This window comes from Drosophila obscura, unplaced genomic scaffold (genome assembly GCF_018151105.1).
Source record: "Drosophila obscura isolate BZ-5 IFL unplaced genomic scaffold, ASM1815110v1 contig_73, whole genome shotgun sequence".
In the NCBI taxonomy this organism is placed as follows: domain Eukaryota; kingdom Metazoa; phylum Arthropoda; class Insecta; order Diptera; family Drosophilidae; genus Drosophila; species Drosophila obscura.
The window spans coordinates 7,550,357-7,570,163 of record NW_024542865.1 but is presented as its reverse complement, the minus strand read 5'-3'; the positions used below and the strand labels follow the sequence as shown (position 1 = coordinate 7,570,163).

The window sequence follows — 19,807 nt, the reverse complement described above, 5'->3', positions numbered from 1 at the left end:
GAAGACCCATCCGTCAACAGAGAGTTTTAGCCTAAACTAAGTACATATATTAGCGCTTAACTTAGGGGGGGGGGGGAGCAGTTATCATCCACCCGACCTGAGCTCATCCTGTAAGTTTGTTTTGTGCGTTCTGTGCGTTCTACCAGGGCCTCCAGAGGGGCGGCTCCGGTAGGGCAGGCTTGTCCGGCAGGATCTGCTGCATGAACTCATCGAACTGGTCGCAGAGCGTCTTGTCGTGGTGCTGCAGGAAGCTGGACACCTGCCTAGCGCACTGTCGGAAGCCGCCCCAGTACGACGCCTCCAGTCGCTGCGATGAGGCATGGGCGCGCTGCTCCTGCAATAGGTGCACCGCCAGCTCCAGGATGTCGGCCTTCTCCAACTTGTTCAGCCCCTTGGCCTCCTGGGGGAGTTTGAGAATGGTCCGAGAATGATCAGCTGGGACTGATTCTGTGTCGGATGGACGGACGGCTACCTACCATGTGAGTCAGATCCGAGATGATAATCTTCAGCTCGTCCAAGCAGTGGTTAATGCGTGCACGACGCTTGCGCTCCATCAGCGGCTTCATCACCTTGCGGTACTCGGTGGAGCGTGACAGGCCCTGCTCTCCGTAGCCACCTCTGGGTATCTGGTTGAGCTTCATCTCGCTTGGACCATACATTGACTTCGCAAGGGGTTCCCCTGTTTCGGACTCCGAATTGCACGCCGTTTTTGCACCGACTGACTGGCAGTTCGCCTCGGCAGCAACAGCACTGGCCACTGCCAGTGGCAGTGGCAGTGGCAGAAACCGAGAGCGCGGCGCTTTTCGCTCAAGTCAGCTCCAATTTCTGGTGGCCACTCTGACGGCAACAGCAGCGTTAACGCTGACAGCGACGAGCCTGCATTCTCCATTGACAAAAATAACAAGCAAATAAGGCTAGCCTCGTAGGCCGGAGTGTTTAATACCCTTGCAGATAATACCCAATGTCAGCTGTATGACTATAGTCCGTATCTGTATCTTATACTCTATTTTGAGACTATCATTATACACACTGTTCAAATAGGCGAATAATAAGCAAATGTACATAGGTCTTGGCAAAGATTCAGCAAAAGAGAAGACTACCTTATTTAAGGGTGTACAAACTGTCGATGCCAGGAAGTTTTGTTTATTAAACTGGAGATATTCTATAGATATTCAATAGCGGACTGCGGACTGGGGACTGGGGACTGGGGCCTGGCAGAGACATATGTAGGTGCTCTGTCCGCCCAGATCGTGTCGTTTTCCCTAGGTGCGTTCAGTGGCTGAAGGTCAGTCTCCGTCCGAGCTAGGCGAGCTGGGCTCAGTCAAGCCACTTTCTTTCCACGTTCACCTGTTTATCAGCTGTTTATGTAACCAGAAACTGTAGATCTCACCTCGCTGGCTGAGGGGTGTCAAAGTAAACCGCCATGGCGGCTGTCGCCATTCTGTTTATCCAATGGCGACAACGTGCAACCAGGCACTGGTCTGGTGTCACCTGACAGAGCCTACTGGTACGATAGTTATGCTTAAGAATTGCTTAGATGTTATTTTTTATCTGCCGCTTCTGTTTGCGCATCTGTGGTGGTGGCGGTGGTGGTGGCGGTGGTTGGCGGCGCGATGTCGATCTTCAATAAAACGGAACTGCGCCGCCAAGTCTCTGATTCTGATGCCTTAGTTGATCTTTGCAGCAGTGGCTTTTGTTTTTTTTGCGGCAAGTCGCAGCTTCCCACGATTGGGGTCCATGTTGCACGCGAGCAAGAGAACACAACACTGCTGAGGCAGGCATTCCTCTCTTTCCCCTCTGTGGCAGCTTTTAAACGCCACTCATGACTGTGAATTGCTGAGGGCAGGAGGCAGCAGGCAGGAGGCATGCGGCATGGATGATGGCGACAACACATGTTCTGTTGCGCACAGAAATTTCATCTGATCTCCCCCCCCCCAACCATTTTATAGCGCTCCCGCCCCTCCCTCGGTCGTTGCGGCTGTGCTCGTGCGCAAACTTAGAATGTCCTAATACCCTACCCGAACCAGGAGTTGCAGCATTCGAGAGAGGAGAGAGAGAGAAGTGGGCCTAGAGGGAATGGATCGGCCAAAGGAATGTGAAAGAATAGCAAACAAAAACATTTACACTCGCTCAGAGATATTTGAGACTGCGCACAGAAAGAGTTGGAAGCTTGGAAAATAAACAAATATTTGGCGATACTTAGAAAGAAGCCGAAATATTAATTGGGTGCTCCCATTCCGAATGGCATTTTCATACAAAAAGGAATAACAGCAACTGTCAGCAGTCCATCGCATCCATCGCAGAGACACATCGCCAAGAGCATGCACATCTCTATAGGGTAGAGGCATTACTGTAGACTCCACCCAAATACACGAAGCTCATTAACAGCGATGAAGACTACTTGTTGGCTGGGCTGGCTCCCCCTCAATCTTTTGGTTAATGTGGTCCGCGGGCTGGGAGCGTGAGAAATATCGCGCAGTGGGTTTCGGGTAGAAATGGGGCCCCCACCGAGTGGCAGGGAAAAATTGACAGATTTTCGCGCACAACAACGCGTTGGGCGTTGGGCGTTGAGCGTTGAGCTGCATGCATCATGTGGCATGCAGCCACAGGCAGGCGCAGGCGCAGGCGCCGACGTGAAAGGAAGTGGGCTCGGACTCAATGGCTCTGCCACAGGATTCTAGGACTAGATCCTGAAAAATGTGGTTCGGCCAAACAAAAGATGATGACCCCTTCTGTCCATAGTGCACTGAAGTAAGGGAGGGCTGGCTGACTTCGCTTGCCATGTCCATGAAATATCAGAATTACATTTTTAACAGACAGTTTCATTGGGGATCCTCTGCTAAAGGCACACACACACACACACACATATATAGGAGAGGCCCTGCCCGTGCAATGGGCTGAAAAGTCAATAAAGTTGCTCATTAAACATAAGTATTTCAGTTGAGGATAAGGGGTTGGCTGGCATTAATAAAAACCTTCGTTATCGGTGCTCCCTCCATATTTTTGTTTTGTCTGACTTTGTGTAGTCCCCGAGATATTCCCAAGCAGCCAAATATAGACACAAATTGTAACGCACTTTAAGTGCACTCTGAAACATCTTGAGCAACAACAGAGCAGAGCAGAGCTGAGCAGAGCAGAGCAGAGGAGGCGACACGCAGAGGCGCAGGCGCAAGCATGTGAGGCATGTGATATTACGAGTACGAGACAGCAGCAGAAGGGGCTGTGGCAGGGGCAAGGGCAGGGACATGAAACGAGTCGCGTTGCACATTCAACATATGAATGCAGAGTTCAAGTGCATGCCATGACACAGACACAGCCACAGACACACAGACACACAGACACATAGATACAGACACAGACACAGAGAAGTATCTGTATTTGAGTGCCTGTGGCTGTGGCTGTGCCTGTGCCTGCCTGCAAAGTGTTTTTCCCAGGAGCTATTTATAGCTACGAGTATGCCGTTATTCCGTTCCCGATCCCATGTTTCGGCACAATGATTATGACGATGGATGTGACGTTGTTTTCGTAACTCATCTGGCTATTTAAGTAGCAGAATCTCTGCTACTCTACACAGAAACAGAAAGAGGAATATTAAAGAAGAAGGGAATATTGAAGTCTCCTGTTAGTACATTTTTTTTTATCATCTAAACTTCTAAACTAATTGCTGAAGTAGCTATGAAGGCAAAAGGTGATCACCTGTGATCACTGATCAGTATCTCTGAGCCGGAAGGAGTTTTAAACTGATAGCCGAAAGCATATATGTAAGCTCTGATAGCGTGAATCTTAGCGCTGAAGATCGATCAGTGCCAAGCTCTTCACTTAGTCAGGAGGCCAGGGCGGGCATACCCTTCCAAAGGGAAACAGGCGCCAAAAAATGCTGTTTCTGGCTTTTGAATGCCGGGACCAAATATTCGATTTAAGATTTGGGAATGGACATGGACATGGAATTGGAGATAAAGATAAAGATGGAAATGGAAATGGAAATGGGACTTTGACTTTGACTGTGACTGAGAGTGTGAGTCGGCCACATGCGAGGAGGAGTCGGTGCAGCGAAAGTATTGCAGCTGTGTGAGAGACCAAATCTATTTTTGGGGCAAGTAGTGCCTCTGCTGCTGCTGCTGCTGCTGCTGCTGCTGATGCTGTTGAGGCTGCCACATGTGTTGCTAAAAGGCACTGAGAGCAGAGAGCAGAAATAGAACTCCACTTGAGCAATGTCTCATAATGCGGACTTGAAGTTTGGCGCGCAATATGCAGCACACACACACACATAACACACATGGACACATGAACACATGGGCGTTATGTTTTATTTTTAATCTTTCGATTTTGGAACTGATTCTCTCAAAAAAAGCCTCTGTCTGCTGCTCGCCTGCCCCTGCCCGAAGGGAGAGCGAGCGATCATTCGAGGGAGAGAGCACTGATATAAGACGAGCAGTCTGCGCGTATTTTTGGACAGTCTTTGTGCAGCAGCTCTGCGCTATAGAACCGTGAGCAGCAGTGCATGCGCACCGGAACCACAATGGGCGTCATCTATAAAATACTCAAGCAGCAACGCCAGCAGCAGCAGCAGCGACACGGACACGGACAGGGACAGGGACTTACCATGGACCTCCGCCTAAGCACGGCCACCAAGTGCAAAATGCAGGCGGCCATAAAGCAGCGCCAGCAGCAGCAGCAGCAGCAGCGCCGACTCGAGGATCACCTGCAGGTGCCAAAACCAGAGCCAGTACGGAGCGAGGAGAGGGATCACGACAAGGAGGAGCTGGCTGAGCAGCAGTTGCAACAGCTCTGCCGCTTCCTGGCCGAGAATGCGTCGCGCAAAAAGGTGAGGAAGACCTCCTGAAATTTACCTGGCCGTGTGCTAAGCCCCACTTTTTTCTGGTGCAGCGCCAAAGCTTCAAGCTACGATACGACAGCGAACCGACAGCGGAGCTTCAGGAGGATCCAGAACAAGAACGAGAACGAGAACGAGAACGGGAACAGGTGCATCTCTTAGCGCCAGAGATGGATCTCATCGAGCAGCTACATCACGCCCACTCACCATTCACGGTCGCCAGAGGTGCAGCGTCCACGGCGCCACGTGACAGCATCCTAATGAAGATACGCCACCAGATCTTCGAGCGCAAGCGACAGCAGCAGCGGCAACTGGCGGAGCTAGTGCAGCAGCGACTGGTGGTGTGGCGCCCATGGTAGGACTCTGCTGGCTGGCCATAGCCATAGCCATACGCGAGAGAGAGAGAGAGAGAGAGAGAGAGACTCGAAAACTTAAACTAGTCTAGGGTTAGGCTGTAAAAATGATTTCGGTATTATTCCTGCTGCTGAGTGATGATGGCACTGCTCTTCCATTTTCCCCCGAACAATAACCTTTTTTTTTTGCTGTTAAATATAGTTGTAAAAATAATAATGATTTATCCTTAGCACAAGTACCATAGATGGACGAGTATGTGAAAGATGCACGAGCTTCCCATACATATGTATATTATGTATTCGCTATGTTTAATTTTTTATTTTTTTATTTTTTAAAGTGGAATGTGAACACGATGTATTTTTTTAATTAAAATTTTACTATTTTATTTTATTTTAATTCATATTTGTAATTGTTCCCCTGAATGGCAAGCAGTTCCTACAAACTCCCACTCATTCGTTCCTCTCCCATTTCTGCTCTTACTTCTTAAATGCCAACATTTTGCGCTCAAAATTCGAGTTTCGGTTGAATTTTCATTTTGGGTGATTTTGCTAGGAGTTGCTGTCAGACGAGTGACATTGGCACTCCATTCAGAGGATTAGCTATGGTTATGGTTAGGTTATGGTTATGTATGCATCTGATTGATTACTGAATTACTGAATATTTTGTATGCTCTTTAGATACCTTTCATATTGAATTACTTTTGTATATTTACGTTAATATTTATGTCGTGCAATTTGGTACCTTAGCCGAGGGATCCGCCATCCGCCATACGCAATCCGCTATTGGTATCCTAAATGCTTGGGGCTACTGTACTCGTATGTAAATAGACATTTTATAGCAGTAAGGAGGGTTATAGGAGGTACACACATTTAGTTTGGTTTTCGTGGAGCAAGGGCATGTAAAGGTGGAGAATACGCATATTCGCAATACTCGTATTCCCATAAGACTGACACAAATTAATGAAAAGGAAACCTCAATCGGGGACTAGGCCGGGCTCTGAGCTCAACCCCCGAATCTCTCCTCGCTGTTGTCACTGAACTATCTAACTTAGATCAAATTTAGAGCTAATTTAGAGTACAATATGCGTGTAGTTGTATATATGTACATGCACATACATATATCTTATCTTAGAGTTAGACAAGTGTATACATAAAAACGCGTTTCACACCAATATCGATTACTTATAATATTGACTTAGACATTTATAGATAAGTATACTTTATGGTTTAGTATTGTATGTGTGTATCGTATCGTATGCATCATCGTATGATTCTCTGCATGTATTTCCTTTTTATTTGCTCGTATGTTATGTCTGGAGTGGGGATGTCTGAGTGGATTTGTGAAATGAATCTATAGCAAGTTCTTAGCGCCTTCCACACACACATATATTCTATTCTAAACGTCTAAATAAACTATCTTTAAGATAACATTTATAATTTCATTCCGAAAATCGTATTTTCACTTATCACTTTATTTTTTAACATAAAAATAATAATTTTTAATGCCAAGTATCGTTTCTAACTGAATCCTGAATACCGATCAGATTTTTCTGCACCTAAGCTCGAGCAATCTTGTATTTATTACTTTCTTCATCCCCACAGGAAGACACGTACATATGTATACTCTATCCCACAAGCGAGTATACCATATGGAAGATACATAGTAGAATGTATGAAGCCTCCCCCGCTCTTTATGCCATTCTGTCTTTAATTCTCCCATTTGTCTATCTCATCTCTCTTTATGTTCGTCTGCAGCTAAGCTCTCGCGAATGTCGTATCGAATACTTATTCTCCCCATCTTCCCTTACCATCGTATGTGTGTGTTGTGTGTTGTGTAATCGTTTGCTTATCCTGTGCTTAAGCTCGTATGCTTCTCTCCCTATTGCATCGATGAAGCTTCCAAGTGAATATACTCTACCGATAAATACCCCATACGATAATGGATAATGCCTAAACTCTTCCCTAAACTTCTTTTTGGGGGTGTGTGTGGAATGCCATTTACGAGTATGTATGCGTGAACATTTATATATATTTTTTGTTTTTTTGCAATTACTTTTCACTTAGCCTAGAACTACTGAGGGATCACTACCAAAAAAATGAGTGTGTCTGTGTGCACATAATATGTATCTATATACATATATGTATTACACATATGTACATATATAAATGTTACTAAGATGGACTTATTAATAGACATCTAGACATTCAAATCGTTATTGAAGATTCAAGCTTAGTGGCTTATGTGATTGACGGGTAAGTCAGGTCAGACTCGGACTCGGGCTCGGACTCGGGCTCGGGCTCGATCTTGGAGTGTGGAGCGTATAGGTAGAGCGTGGTGAAGGGGTGCTGTCTGCGGGATAGATGATGGTATGCTTGGGTGCTTAAACGATGGTGGTGGTCATGTGGGATTGGCTATTCAGTCGGGGCTAGATGCTGGTGGAGCGTCCCAGATCAATGCTCGATGTGGTGGTTTCTGTTTTATTGCGGTTGAAATGGGGATGCTTGGTCACCTTAGCGAAGTGCACCATGGGCATGCCCCTTTCGGTCTGGACGGGCTGAGTGATGTGGGTGGCGAGTCGGATTTGGTGGTGGTGGCAATCGTTGCATGCGTTTGGGTATAGGTATAGGTATAGTGACAGTAGTAGTAGGATTAGAACTGTTGCCTGCTTGGGCTGGAGCAGCAGCAGCAGCAGCAGCAGCAGCAGCTGTGGCCGCCGTCGCCGGGGGGCTAGCACTCACCTCCAGGTCCACCTGGTGGCAGAACTGTCCCTTCAGCCAGGGCCACTTGAACGTGCGGAAGAGTGTGTTGCGGAAGTCCTCGCTGAAGAGGCAGTAGATGTAGAAGGTCAGCGAGTAGTTGATCAGCTCCATGAGATTGGCACTGGCACGGAACACCTGAAACGGGAAGCTCGGATACACCTCCGAGGCGATGGTCATGTGGAGTATGGCCATCGGCGAAACGCAGACCAGGAACAGGATCGATGTGCTACCCAGAAGAAGAAATAAGCGGCGCTCCTCCGCAAACTTCCTCGGGTCATCGTCCTTGTGGAAGTTCGAGTTGGCCCGGGTCAAAACCATTTGGCGGCGGCGTTCGCATGTCTGTCGGTATACAATCATTATCTGCAGGTTCAGTCCACCAATCACCATGGTCGGAATCAGCTTGAAGACCATCTCCAGCATGATCTTGTACACCTTGTAGAACATGGTTTGCTGGTAGATGGTGTTATCGCGTCGTAAATAAACATAGACATCGGGCGAGGAGAGAATGCACTTGATCAGCTCGCCCCGAAAGATGCTCGGCAGGTAGACGATGATGGTAACCAAGGAGGTGAGAAATACTACCAATCTATGGATAACAAACAGGAAGAGGAAGAGGAAGAGGAAGAGGTGACAGGTAATCAAAGAATCAGTTCTTTAATTTACTACATAATATTTGGTTATAGTTGCATAGCCAGCAATTGGCCGCTCCACTCACCCAGGCCGCCCCATGACGGGGCGCGTGACTCCGGGATGGCATACCGAGACATATCGCTCGAGTGTCAGCACGAGAAGCATCATCACGCCCACACCTGCGAGAGGAAGCAGTTCCGTTAGTTGCGCTAGTGCCTTGGTGGATCGAGGCACGCCCGGAAAGTGCGCGCAGGCCGGGCTTCAGGCGAGCACTCACCCAAGCACCCGTTGCCCAAGTAAAGTTCCAGGTGAGCCGTGTAAAAGGCGGGGCCGAACTCCTCCCACTGGCCCCGATCCTTGTGGACCTGCATACGGATGCCGAAGGGTATAGCAAAGAGAATCGCCAGAAGTGCTGCGGCCGAGTATGCTGCGGGGGTGAGCAAAGCGAGAGCGAGGCAGGCGGCAATGAGAAAAACAATGGGGATTAGCTTGGCTGAAATCTGTAAAAATTTCCTTTATGGCAGCAGGAAGCAATCGCGAACACACACACACACACACACACACATACTCATGTATAGACTTACACACATACTCGCACAGAGGCATCCATCGACTGTTGAGTGAGTGAATGAAATGAATGGCTTTCCTTTCCGGTTTGCTTTTGTCCTTTTTATTTTCAATAACTTTTGCCGCACTTGATGTGCGAGTGTGCGAGTGTATGTGTGTGTGTGTGGCTGAGAATGTTTGTTTTTATATTGATTTATTATTATTATTTTTATGTATGAGCATAAAATTACATTATTACTAATATCATGTATGAGCAGCGTCTGTCTGTTTTGTTCTGTTTTGTTCTGTTTTGTTGTGTGCTCAGATCTACTCTACTGCTCCATTCCGGTATGTTCGAATAGCTGTGTACACTTGTAATGAGCGTAATGTTTGACTATTTGACATCCCGGCTCCAACACGCACAGCACAGAACACACACACACAAAGTGGTGGCAGTGGGGGCAGTGGGGGCAGCACCCTCTCATCATAATGGGCATATAATTGGGTACAGGCACGTATTAATATAAATGTTAGTTTTGTTTGTGCTTAGCCTGACAAGTGTCCGGCCATCACATTCCTAGATTCAGTTTCTGCAGCAGGCTGAATCCTGCTGCCTCACAGCCTGCCAGCCCAGCCCAGCCCAGCCCAGCACAACCCACTCCACTCCACTCCACTCCACTCCGCCTTTCTTTCTGATTTATTTGGCAAGTGGACAGGCCAAATAAAAAATAAAAATATCTGGTGTTTGTCTGCTAACAACAGGCAGGTCCTATTATGTCCGCAAATGTGACTCAAAGGTCTGGGGCTGACAAGTGATTTTGCTCGTTAAAGATCAAGGATCTTCATGAAGAGAAGATGGAAATTTCTTGTGACTCTATGGCTTCTTTCTTTACTCTCATATTGTCATAAGTTTTGGTTAACGCACACAGGTGGGTGCAGCCCAGCATGCCGACACCAACACACATGCATACATACATGTATATACATATGTACAGCCAATCAGAGAGGGAGGAAGAGCCCAACATTTGGTGGCAAAAGGCAATAACCTCTAATTAACTAAATGGGGAAACAGCCGCGTCGGCTGGTGAGCTGTGAGCTGCGAGCTGCGAGCTGCAAAATATTTGTGTCTTTTATTTCAATAAAATGAGCTGGTCGGCCACAGGGGAGACTCCTGCCACTTCTGGGCAGTGCGGAGTGATAGAACTTGCTCTGATTTCGGTTATTATTACCCCTAGCCATGCGACAGCTCTTCACAACTTTTATTTACTGGCTGCCACTTGCTGCCACCAATGCTGAAACTATGGCGAGATACATATTGCATGTCTCCATTTCTCTCTGCTTTTCTTCTCGACTTCTCCACTTTTTCATATCTCCATTTCTGCCTTTTTCATTTCTCTGTTCTCTTTTCTCTGCTCCACTTTACTCTACTCTATTTGACTATGTCCTGGCTCCTGTGATTCGTGGTTTTCTCTGGCTGTAGGGCAGTGGAAAGGGCAATCAATTATGCTGCCATAGCATTCGAATTCGAATTACAATTTAAGCTTTTTAAATATTTTTATCACATTTTCAGGGGACTTACTTTCCTTGGTCCCTCGGTCAACCGCTTACTACGCCCTTTTTATTGGGTCACATATACCTCTGGCCATCTTATACACTACCATTTCTTGGCATGGCATTTGCCTAGAGTGCTTGCAGCTTCGGCTTTGCCTTGGACACCTTCTTTGTTGTTTTGTTGCTAAATTGTTTTCCCAGTAAAGTGAGTCGTCTGCGTAGTCATTGGCTCCGCCTCTCGCCTTGCAGCATTCTTTTTCGGCCGTCTTGAATGAATTATAGTCGAGGCTAAAAACTGGCTAATAGGCGGCGTTGACAAAGTTGCGTTTCTCACGTTTCTGCCTGCACAGTGAGAGTGAGCGTGAGGGGGAGAGTGAGAGCTAAGAGCAGCGAGAGCTCATTTATCAATTAAAGTGCCACAAAGCAGGCGGGCATCTAATGCTAGAGTTGACATTCTGTGCAATACCGAACATTGTCATTGTTGGGCGCTGCCCTGGCAGGCTTTGCGGATTTGCATAAATTTCGACGGGGTTAACCAGTCTCATCTAATGAAATAACTTCCAATGAGCCTGCCACAGCCACAGCCACGAATATGCGCGCACACATGCACAAGCAGCAGGCTCAACTACACACACACATATGTGTGCATGTATGTGTGCATGTATGTGCGCATGTGGTTAGCGAAGGGGAGGGCGGGCAAGAAACGCGTACACATTACTGCTACTTGCCTACTTGTGGGTATGCCGAGTATTTCATCAGAAATCGTCGCGAGGTTATGTTAATGAATAAATTCTACAGCACAATGGATGTGATGGCAGGGGGGGGAGGGCCGAGGGGAGTGCAGGACGGCAGGACGGCAGGAGCGTGCCAATATTGGTACACATTCTCAAAAGGAACAAACTCAATTGGGCAATCAGTCAACAGTAAACAGTCAACAGTCACCGTCTTCCCATTCATTTTCGAGAAGAATCCCAATGGAGCTGGGTGGGATTCAATGTGTTTTTTGGGGTGCGAAGACATACGAGTGTCTCCTGGTGGATTCCGGACTCTGATGGCTACTTACCCCGCATATAGATGTAGGCGGTGCCGCGCATGTTGCGACGGGTGAGCACAATTAGATTGAGAACATTGCCAATGATGCCCATGGCACAGATAATGGGCAGCAGAATCCCGTAGCAGTACTCGCGGAGGGTTTGCGTGCGCGGATCCTCCACATCCTGTGAGAAGAGGTAAACAGAAATACATACATATACTCGAGTCGCTTATAAAGAAAGGAGAAAAGCTCATTAATCATCTGCCACGCTGTCCGTCCCTCTACTCGTATTTCCCCGCTTTCCGTAGTTCCTTTTTGTGTCAGAAAGCTGAGCTGCTCCTTTTGTATCTTGGATGGGCATGAAGTGCCACAGATAAAAATTCAATAGTCGACTTGACACTATTATTTTTGTGACTTTTTATGCACACACGTATACCCCCCCCATACCCTCCCTTCCCCCCGCATTCCCTCTTACATGGCTTTGGCTTTGGCTTTTGTTTTCCTTTTGGTTCTATCTCTGTTTCTCCTTTACCCATCCCATGGTCGCCTCGAGCCAAAGTTGTGTACAGAGCAGCTTCTGCCTGTCTTCGAGAGCAGCAAGGGGGCAGGCAGGAACTTTTGCAACCAGCATTCAGAATGGGTTCGTTCAGAGTATAGAGCGTGCTGTGCCATGAAATAAGCTTTTCCCTCGGGGCCCTGTTTCTCCTTGCTGCTACTTGCTCCTCCATGCCGCTCCATGCTCCTCCTTCTGCCTGCTGTTTAACTAAAAAGCATTTCAGAACCCCGTGGCGCCTAAAAGTAGCCAACAGTTTTCACTCGCAGCAGGCAGTCCTAAACAGAGCAGAGGGCGAACTACAGCGGGAACGAACAGCCTCGCCTCGGAGAAGAGTTATGCAAGCTGACCCAAGGCAGTGGTAATGTCATGCGAATATATCTTCAGCTCAATTGCCATTTGATTGAGGAACCAACATTTGCCCCATCTGTGGTGGGAGTGGGAGTGGGAGTGGGAATGGTAGAGACTTACCCGATAGATGTCATCCCGCAAGTCGGTGCCAAAGACGGGCGTGGCATTGGCAGCTCCGTCCAGAACATCTGTGGTGCTGCTGAGATTGGACCCCCAGATAAATGAGCAGTAGGCGGGATCCTCCTCGGTGTGGTATAGCCTCGTTATCATTGTTGTTGTTGTTGTTGTTGTTGTTGTTGTTGTTTTGCTGTTGAGCATCGAGTTTAATTTGTGTAAGTGAAGCGAACCCAACAAAACACCAGAGCAAGACCAGAGCACAAGATGGTTTGCTCTAGCCAGAGCATACGGCAATGAGATGGCACTATGGCAATGACTGATACTGCATGGGACTTTTACTGGTACTGCGACGAACGAATGGAAATGGAAATGGAATGCCTTTTCAATGCCAGTAATTTAAATAGGGCGAGGGAAAAGGGACTAGGGACAAGGGACAAGGAGAAGGGAAAGGGAAAGGGAAAAACAACTGTGACGCGTCTAGCGGAAACGGAAGCGTTCACTTGTACTACAGTGCGATAAAAACAAAGCTCAAAAGAAAAACACACAACGGCGAGGGGACTAAGAGAGAGAAGTGAAGGAGAGATGGCGTAACAATCGAGGCTTTGATTGCAGGCACGCAGCACAAACAAATCAACAAAAATTGAAAAGCAGCCTGTGAAAGCGTAAAAGCAAAATGCTGGAAATAATTGCGGGCCGTAAACAAGTTGGCAATGAGCACAAAAATAAAGCACATATTTCCCAGGGACACAATTCTCTTTCTCCAGCTATCGCCAGTTTGGAATCTGTGGCCGTTGCTTTCCTTAAATAATTTTTTAGTTGCCGCTTGAGGGTGCAGAGTGCCACTCACCTGTTTGCTTGTGCTTGATGTGCTTGATGGAAAACCTTCCTGGTGTTTTCTTCCTTAGTTACCTCAAAGTAGCTTCAAAGTTCAGCTGCTTAGTAACTCTTTTGCTTCTTGGTAACTTATATTCTTCTTGGTAATTAATCTGTTGTATCTGTAAACTTCTTCGAATTTTTATCGAAATAAAATCGTTGGATCGAATTATTGTGGCAGTTTTCGTTTGTAATAAATTGCTAGTATCTATTATCAAACAAAAAAAAAGATAAGAAAAGAAGATGGAAGAGATTGAAGAGAACGTGTTCTAAGAATAATGTGTGTAATGAAATTTCGTATTATTATTTCGATATTTTATTATGCGACAGCCGGACCATGGCTCTACCACCTGTCACAGTGTATTGTATGTGTGTGTGCCACATTATTGACGTGTGGCAACAGGTGCGTGTTATTTGCACGCCCACAGCCCACAGCCCACAGCGCACAGTACTGCCAGCAGTTGGCAGCTCCCGCTAAGCGCTTAAATCAACGTTGACAGCCAGAAGAAATATTGTACGTACCTATAATATTTTCCAATAAATGCCCGAATCATAGCCCACCAAAAGCCCGAACAAAAGGCAACAGCTGATAGTCCTGCGAGTCTTGGAAATTTAATTCGTCTCATTTCCGATTTCGAATTCGATTGGCATTAGCAGCAGGCAGCAAGAAGCAAAAGCAAGCAGTGCAAGTGCACTGTGCACTGTGCATATACCCAAAAGTATGCAACACTTTTTGCGTTCACCATTTGCATACGCACCGTGTGCCGTGTCGTGTCGTGTCCCTGTCCGTCGCCGAGCTTGGTGCGGTGTGCGGTGCGGTGACACAAACATGACACAAACTTAATTTCCCCAAGGCAAAACAAAAAAGCACTCTGAATCCGTGACTGACTGTTGCTTGGGCAAGGATGGGGGTCTGTGGCGTGTGAGAGCGTGTGAATGTGGGACTTCTGAGGGTTCTTCAAACGGCGGCTTCCCAGCGAAGACACCTGCAAAGAGCTCTCTGTGTCATCTCCACTAAATCCCAGTCTCAGTCTGATTCAGAATTCAGAATTCTGGATCTCAGTCTGAATCTGGCGATGGCGATGGAGGTTGAGCATAATTTATGCCTGCGATTATCATAATAATTCGCCAGACCCAACCAGACCAGTCCGACACACACGACTGCTCGCTCTGGAGCTGGATCTAATAGTGTGGTGTGGACTGTGTGGGTTTTTCGTTGTGTGGGTGTGTGGGTGTGGACTGTCAACTGTCGCTTGTTAGTTTTTTTTTGTTTTTTTTGGTGCCTTTCACTGCCTGTGCTTTTGGGTGCTGGGTGCTGGGTGCTGGGTTCTGGGCTCTGGCTTCTGCTGTTTGCCGAGCACTTACAGTTATTGCGGTTTAGTTTTGCCCGGCAACTGAATAGAGACCGGATCGGTTGTGGTTCAACCAAACCAAACCAAACCAACCCACCCACCCATCCATCCCTCTGTGGGGATGGGATGTCTGTGCTCCGGATTTGTTTTACATTTTGCTGGTTTTTTAGTTTGGTTCTTTCTGCTGCTGCGGCGGCGGCTGCTGTTGCTGCTGTTGCTCGTATTTTTTTCATTTTATTCGGTTAACAAACAGCAGTTTGTCATTTAGACAAACACATGCTCTCCGCACATGGGTGAAGGGAGATAGCTAGCTCGCTTACTGACTTTGGCTGTTTATCTTCCACTCAATATGTAGCGCAACCCGAAGCACACGATGTAGGGCTTAATCGAAGGGCTAGGGCTGTCTCGCTCTGTAGCAGGGCTCTGGGCCTTGTGCCAGCGATCCATCTATCTCTATCTTTGCCTCTGCTTCTGCCTCTGCCTCTGCCGCATGCGTTCCGGCATGATTAATGCCTTTGTTTACATTTTCCGCTTTCCGCTCCCCATTCGGCCATTTTCTTTCGGGGCTCTGGCCCCCCCGCCCCCTTCTGGCTGGCTGGCTGGTGGCCGCCTGCCAAGCGAATGATATGTTTAACAAAAAAGTTTAACGCAAATTAAGTCAAACTGGCAGCGCCTAACGATGTGCGACATAGATGAATATCTGTGTGTGTCGAAGAGCGTGTGTTTGGCTCTAGTTGCAAGCTGTTCGTGGTGTGTCTGTGGGTGGCCCTTGGAGCCAGGCATAGGGACTTTCGACGCGGACTGGACTCGGGCCTTCAGCATTCACCCACAAAATTATATGGCCCAAATGACATCCGAGGGGGCAAAAAGAGGGCGCTGACAGCCAGGAAACACACACACACACACACACACACATACATGCCCACAAATTAAGTTTTGCTTTGGAAAAATAAAGCAATGTAAAAGGAAATCAACTCAAGACAAAGTTTATATAGATTCCCCAGAAGCATCAAGCATCAGACCTGACCGAGGCCAGGGCACAGTAGAACACATTGTGCAATTTTCTGCTCAAATATATATTCTCATATTCTGATATGAAACCATGGAAACTTTTGCGTTTATTCCACTATCCACTTTCCATTCCATTAATATTCATTGTTGTCATTCATTTTGAGCCAGAATCTGCAGCCTACTGTGAGGCTACATCTAAAATATGCTTCTGCCTAATGCTAAATACACACATGCATAATGAAAGACGCTCAGCCATATGATGGTCTCAATTAGTCCCCTTTCTGGCCATCACACTTTGAATATACATATTCGAGATGACATCATTTGTGCCACTGTTGCAAATTTAAATCTGTCTGTCTATGATTGGAAAGCTCCCCATACTATACGAGTATAAAAACATATAATTGAAAAGCATAGAGTGGAAGATTATCTGCATTTTGAATCAGCTGGACGCTCTAAATATAAGCAGATTACTGGCTCGATTCATTCAAGTTTCTCTGTTGCATATTTGTCAAAGATTGCACATGAAAGAGGAGGGGAAGGGTGAGGGCAAGGGAAGGGAAGGGAGATACAAAGTTGGATTTGCAAGTGACAGAAGATGGAAAGTCTCATCAAGTGCTTCTAATGCCACTCCCACTCTCATGAGCCACATTCTCGTACCTACTGCTCGTACATGGTGGAGCTTTTGGTATCTGCTGGCTGACGTCGTTTAGGTGTCCCTTGGACATTCTCCTACCCATGTGTGTCCTTTCCAACCATTGAGTTTTTAATTTGCCTGACAGAAAATGGTCGCTGCTGATGCTGTTTTCTGTTTGCTGTCCACCTTTTGGGCAACAGCTTCAAGGACTCTTTTCGGCAGTGTTTGCTTTCCATTACGTTTTCATCGTTTCACTTAACTTTTTCGCTGCTCCAAGTAAGCTTTTAATTAAAACCTAGAGGCTCCACAAGTCCATTGCCTGCCTGCGAGCCCTTTTCTTTTTTTTTTTAATAATTTCGCCCATCTGATTACTGTTTTTAACCGAAAACTTATCGCAAAACGTCACTGACTGTCCCCGATTAATTTTCAATTTAAATTTACATTTATAGGCACAGCAGCATCAACTTTGGCCATAAATTGTCATGACCCGTTAACGTTGTCGCTTGGCAGCAATCGAAATTGCTTGCTGGAAATACTGGCACTTGCCCACAAGATTTGGGGCGTCTCGCTTCCCGAGATAAACATGCAAAGTGTGTGTCCTTCGGGACGGAATGCGTGGCTGCCTTACCGCCGGACCGCCCCATAACTGCAGCCAGCTGATACCGCTGATAGTCATTTAAGCTCTGACTCACCGTGGTGAGTGGCTGAAAATAAATTTCACTCTCTATGAAATAGCCAAATCCGAATCGGCTCTGGCTCTGGCTTTGGCTTTGGCTTTATTGCTAGTCAAATGAGGAAGCACAAATGTTGTGTGTTTTGCGCAACTTTTGTTGCCACTAAATGCAGCAGGGCAGTGTAGCAGCAGAGCTGAGTAAGTATCAGTATCAGTAAAAAGGAAGAGGCAGGATCTTAATCTTTCCAATGCCTGTTCCCCCTACTCTATGTACCTTTATTAGCTCTAAATTCCAAGTATTATATTATTATTATTATTGGTAAATTTTAATCGTTTGATTCTATTATTTGTATTAATATATAATGAAATACTATTAAGATCGGTCGGCAAGGAAGGGCACAAAAAGGGGTGGGGGTTCCATAATCTGGCTACCCTCTCCCCTGCTGTTGATGCTGCGGGCGCTGCTTCGTTGTTGTCGGAACTAGCGCGGGGATAAATTGTAATAACGTGCTGACCCCGACACCAACGCAGCAACATCCATTCACATATGCTATGCCACCATGCCACCCGCCAGAGGAACAACTTTTGTGGCGGGCGAGACTGTGGCCGCGGGGAGAGCGTGGGGGGCCGGGGGTTCAGCAGGGGGAAGTGCGAGGCAAAGTAAGGGCAAAAAGCGGAATGCACTCAAAATGAAATGTCAACTTACCCACAGAGGCGTGCGAAGGGCACCAATGACGCTCACGTCGCAGTCGGCTGCTGCTCTGCTCTGCTCGGCTCGGCTCTGTTACTGTTACTGTTACTGTTGTGTTGTTCTCTGGTGTTGTCGATGTTGCAACACGTTGTTGTTGCTGCTGCTGTTGCTGTTGTTGCTGCTGCTGTTGGCTGGCAGTGCTGCACTATGCTGTGCTCTTTGGTGCTTGGAAAGAAGAAAGTATAACTTATTTGAACGTATTATATTTTCGCCGCTTTTCTTTGAACTTTTCTTCGAACGCTTCGGTTTGGCAGTTGTTGTTGTTGTGGCTTTGGCAGTTGTTGTTGTCGTTGTTGCAGCTAGCTCTTCGTCGTCGCTTCTTGGCAGTGACTCTTCTATTGTTTCGGTGGTTATTTTGTCTGAGTTGCGGGGACTCAGAGGCAGCTTCATGGGCATAAAAAAGATAGGATATACGAAAAACATAAATCTGCACTTAAACGTGGATCACCGTCGGTGGTGGTAATGGTGGCAATGGTGGCAATGGTGGCAATGGTGGTGGCGGTGGTATGCGTATTGGTCGTCGTGGTATCGGCGGAGACTCTGGTCGTACTGTCGGTCAAGGCCGCTCCGGGGACGATCCGTCTAGTCAGCACACAGTACACGTCATATAGATGCAGGTGCCCAGGAAGATAAGAACACTGGCGGCCAAGACAACGATTACCATAATCATCCTTGCTTCAACCTCTAGCGACTGTTCTTTCGCACCAAAATTCAAGATGCGAAATCAATCGAAGCACTTGGTCGGTTCCGACTTCCCACGCGCGCAGAAACTTTCTACACTTTCAACTACACTGTCTGTCTGTTTGCACTTTTCAATTGCCTCAAAATATTTCAGCTAAAATCACCAGAAAAAATTTAAAAAAAATTTATATAGTTGGTTAGGATTTGAAATCTGTTGCCGTTGACGTTGCTGTCGCTGCTGATTGCAGAGACTGTTGTCCGGGACGAGGAGCTTAGGACGGTTGCTTAGATGATGATTTCTGCTTGTTGAACTTATTCTGTAGATGGTTCTGGTTCTGGGTCTGGTTAGCTGTCTGTGGCCTTGGCTTCAGGTCCTGTTGCTTCTGATTCTGATTCTGCTATTGCTTTAGCTGGTTTTGGCTGCTTTCAGTGATTGGGTACGCCTGTGTGCTTCGGGTCCTGACGGGTAACTGAGCTGAAATGGCTGGCGCAGCGCCTTTTATAGTCGTTGAACGAGGCTTTCAATCGGGGTTGAACGTCGCATTCAACCAGCGAATAGTGGGAAAGTGCTGGTCGTGTGCTGGTCGATCGGCAGGATTCGGGAATCTGCCGCTGCACTGATATAACGGCGACACGGTGCGGCGCCATCTGGTGCCTAAGCTTCATGGGGGCCGTGGTCGTGACTCCGTGACTCCACGACTCCACTCCCTCCCCTTTGGCCATGCTTCCCAGCATTTTGCGACTGTCACGCATGAAATCCTCCGCCGTGGCGAAGGAGGACCTGCTCTGGTGCTGGGCCTTGGACGGCGAGTCCTTATATCTTTTGGTTTCTTAAGCCCGCGCAGGATTACGGATTGCCCGACTAATGCCCCTCTCTTTGTCTCTCTTCGGAGGCCCTCTCAAGATCTAGCGCTGCCTGACAAGGCTGGGAATGGCCTCCGCCTGCCTGCCTGGCTGCCTGCCTGGCTGCCTGCCTGTAAGCTGCCTGCCTACGTTGGTGAGATTTGGACTCTTGGCTCTACGTCATCTTCTCCGGGCCCTTCTTCAGAACCAATCCAATTCGAAGGCCCATTTGGCAAGCCGACGTCGACGCTAAGGATG

General features: G+C 47.3%; 3 protein-coding genes across 4 annotated transcripts; 1 reads left to right on the top strand and 2 right to left on the bottom strand.

The window, feature by feature from the left end:
* Window positions 1–70: 70 nt before the first annotated feature.
* LOC111082015 (transcription factor HES-2) lies at window positions 71–1,241 on the bottom strand. Its single transcript, XM_022378196.2, has 2 exons — window positions 477–1,241; window positions 71–400 (listed from the first exon to the last, which is right to left on the bottom strand). Exons 1-2 carry the CDS (start codon window positions 657–659, stop codon window positions 140–142), a joined length of 444 nt encoding a protein of 147 aa, XP_022233888.1. The 5' UTR covers window positions 660–1,241; the 3' UTR covers window positions 71–139.
* Window positions 1,242–4,442: 3,201 nt separating this feature from the next.
* Window positions 4,443–5,537, top strand: LOC111082331 (adenylate cyclase, terminal-differentiation specific). Its single transcript, XM_022378536.2, has 2 exons — window positions 4,443–4,825; window positions 4,888–5,537. The coding sequence occupies exons 1-2, from the start codon at window positions 4,502–4,504 to the stop codon at window positions 5,191–5,193; spliced, it is 630 nt and encodes a 209-aa protein (XP_022234228.2). The 5' UTR covers window positions 4,443–4,501; the 3' UTR covers window positions 5,194–5,537.
* A 1,932-nt stretch (window positions 5,538–7,469) lies between these two features.
* Window positions 7,470–18,080, bottom strand: LOC111082330 (probable G-protein coupled receptor B0563.6). 2 transcript variants are annotated; one of them, XM_022378535.2, is made up of 8 exons: window positions 17,981–18,080; window positions 13,576–13,809; window positions 12,732–12,918; window positions 11,738–11,891; window positions 8,855–9,004; window positions 8,663–8,756; window positions 7,927–8,533; window positions 7,470–7,742 (listed from the first exon to the last, which is right to left on the bottom strand). In XM_022378535.2, the coding sequence occupies exons 3-8, from the start codon at window positions 12,879–12,881 to the stop codon at window positions 7,614–7,616; spliced, it is 1,284 nt and encodes a 427-aa protein (XP_022234227.1). In that variant the 5' UTR covers window positions 12,882–12,918; window positions 13,576–13,809; window positions 17,981–18,080; the 3' UTR covers window positions 7,470–7,613. The 2 variants fall into 2 exon arrangements, with proteins under 2 accessions (XP_022234227.1, XP_022234226.1); XM_022378534.2 differs by having other exon boundaries at window positions 7,619–8,533.
* Window positions 18,081–19,807: the final 1,727 nt, after the last annotated feature.

Bases quoted from the DNA above. Each gene is read 5' to 3' on its own strand.
- LOC111082015 (XM_022378196.2), bottom strand. From the start codon at position 659: ATGTATGGTCCAAGCGAGATGAAGCTCAACCAGATACCCAGAGGTGGC. The intron at 401-476 runs GTAGGTAGCCGT...AAACTCCCCCAG, and splicing joins TCTCGGATCTGACTCACATG to GAGGCCAAGGGGCTGAACAA.
- LOC111082331 (XM_022378536.2), top strand. From the start codon at position 4,502: ATGCGCACCGGAACCACAATGGGCGTCATCTATAAAATACTCAAGCAG. The intron at 4,826-4,887 runs GTGAGGAAGACC...TTTCTGGTGCAG, and splicing joins AGAATGCGTCGCGCAAAAAG to CGCCAAAGCTTCAAGCTACG.
- LOC111082330 (XM_022378534.2), bottom strand. From the start codon at position 12,881: ATGATAACGAGGCTATACCACACCGAGGAGGATCCCGCCTACTGCTCA. The intron at 11,892-12,731 runs GTAAGTCTCTAC...CTCTTCTCACAG, and splicing joins TGCGGGATGACATCTATCGG to GATGTGGAGGATCCGCGCAC. The intron at 8,757-8,854 runs GTGAGTGCTCGC...TTCCTCTCGCAG, and splicing joins CTTGGGCAACGGGTGCTTGG to GTGTGGGCGTGATGATGCTT.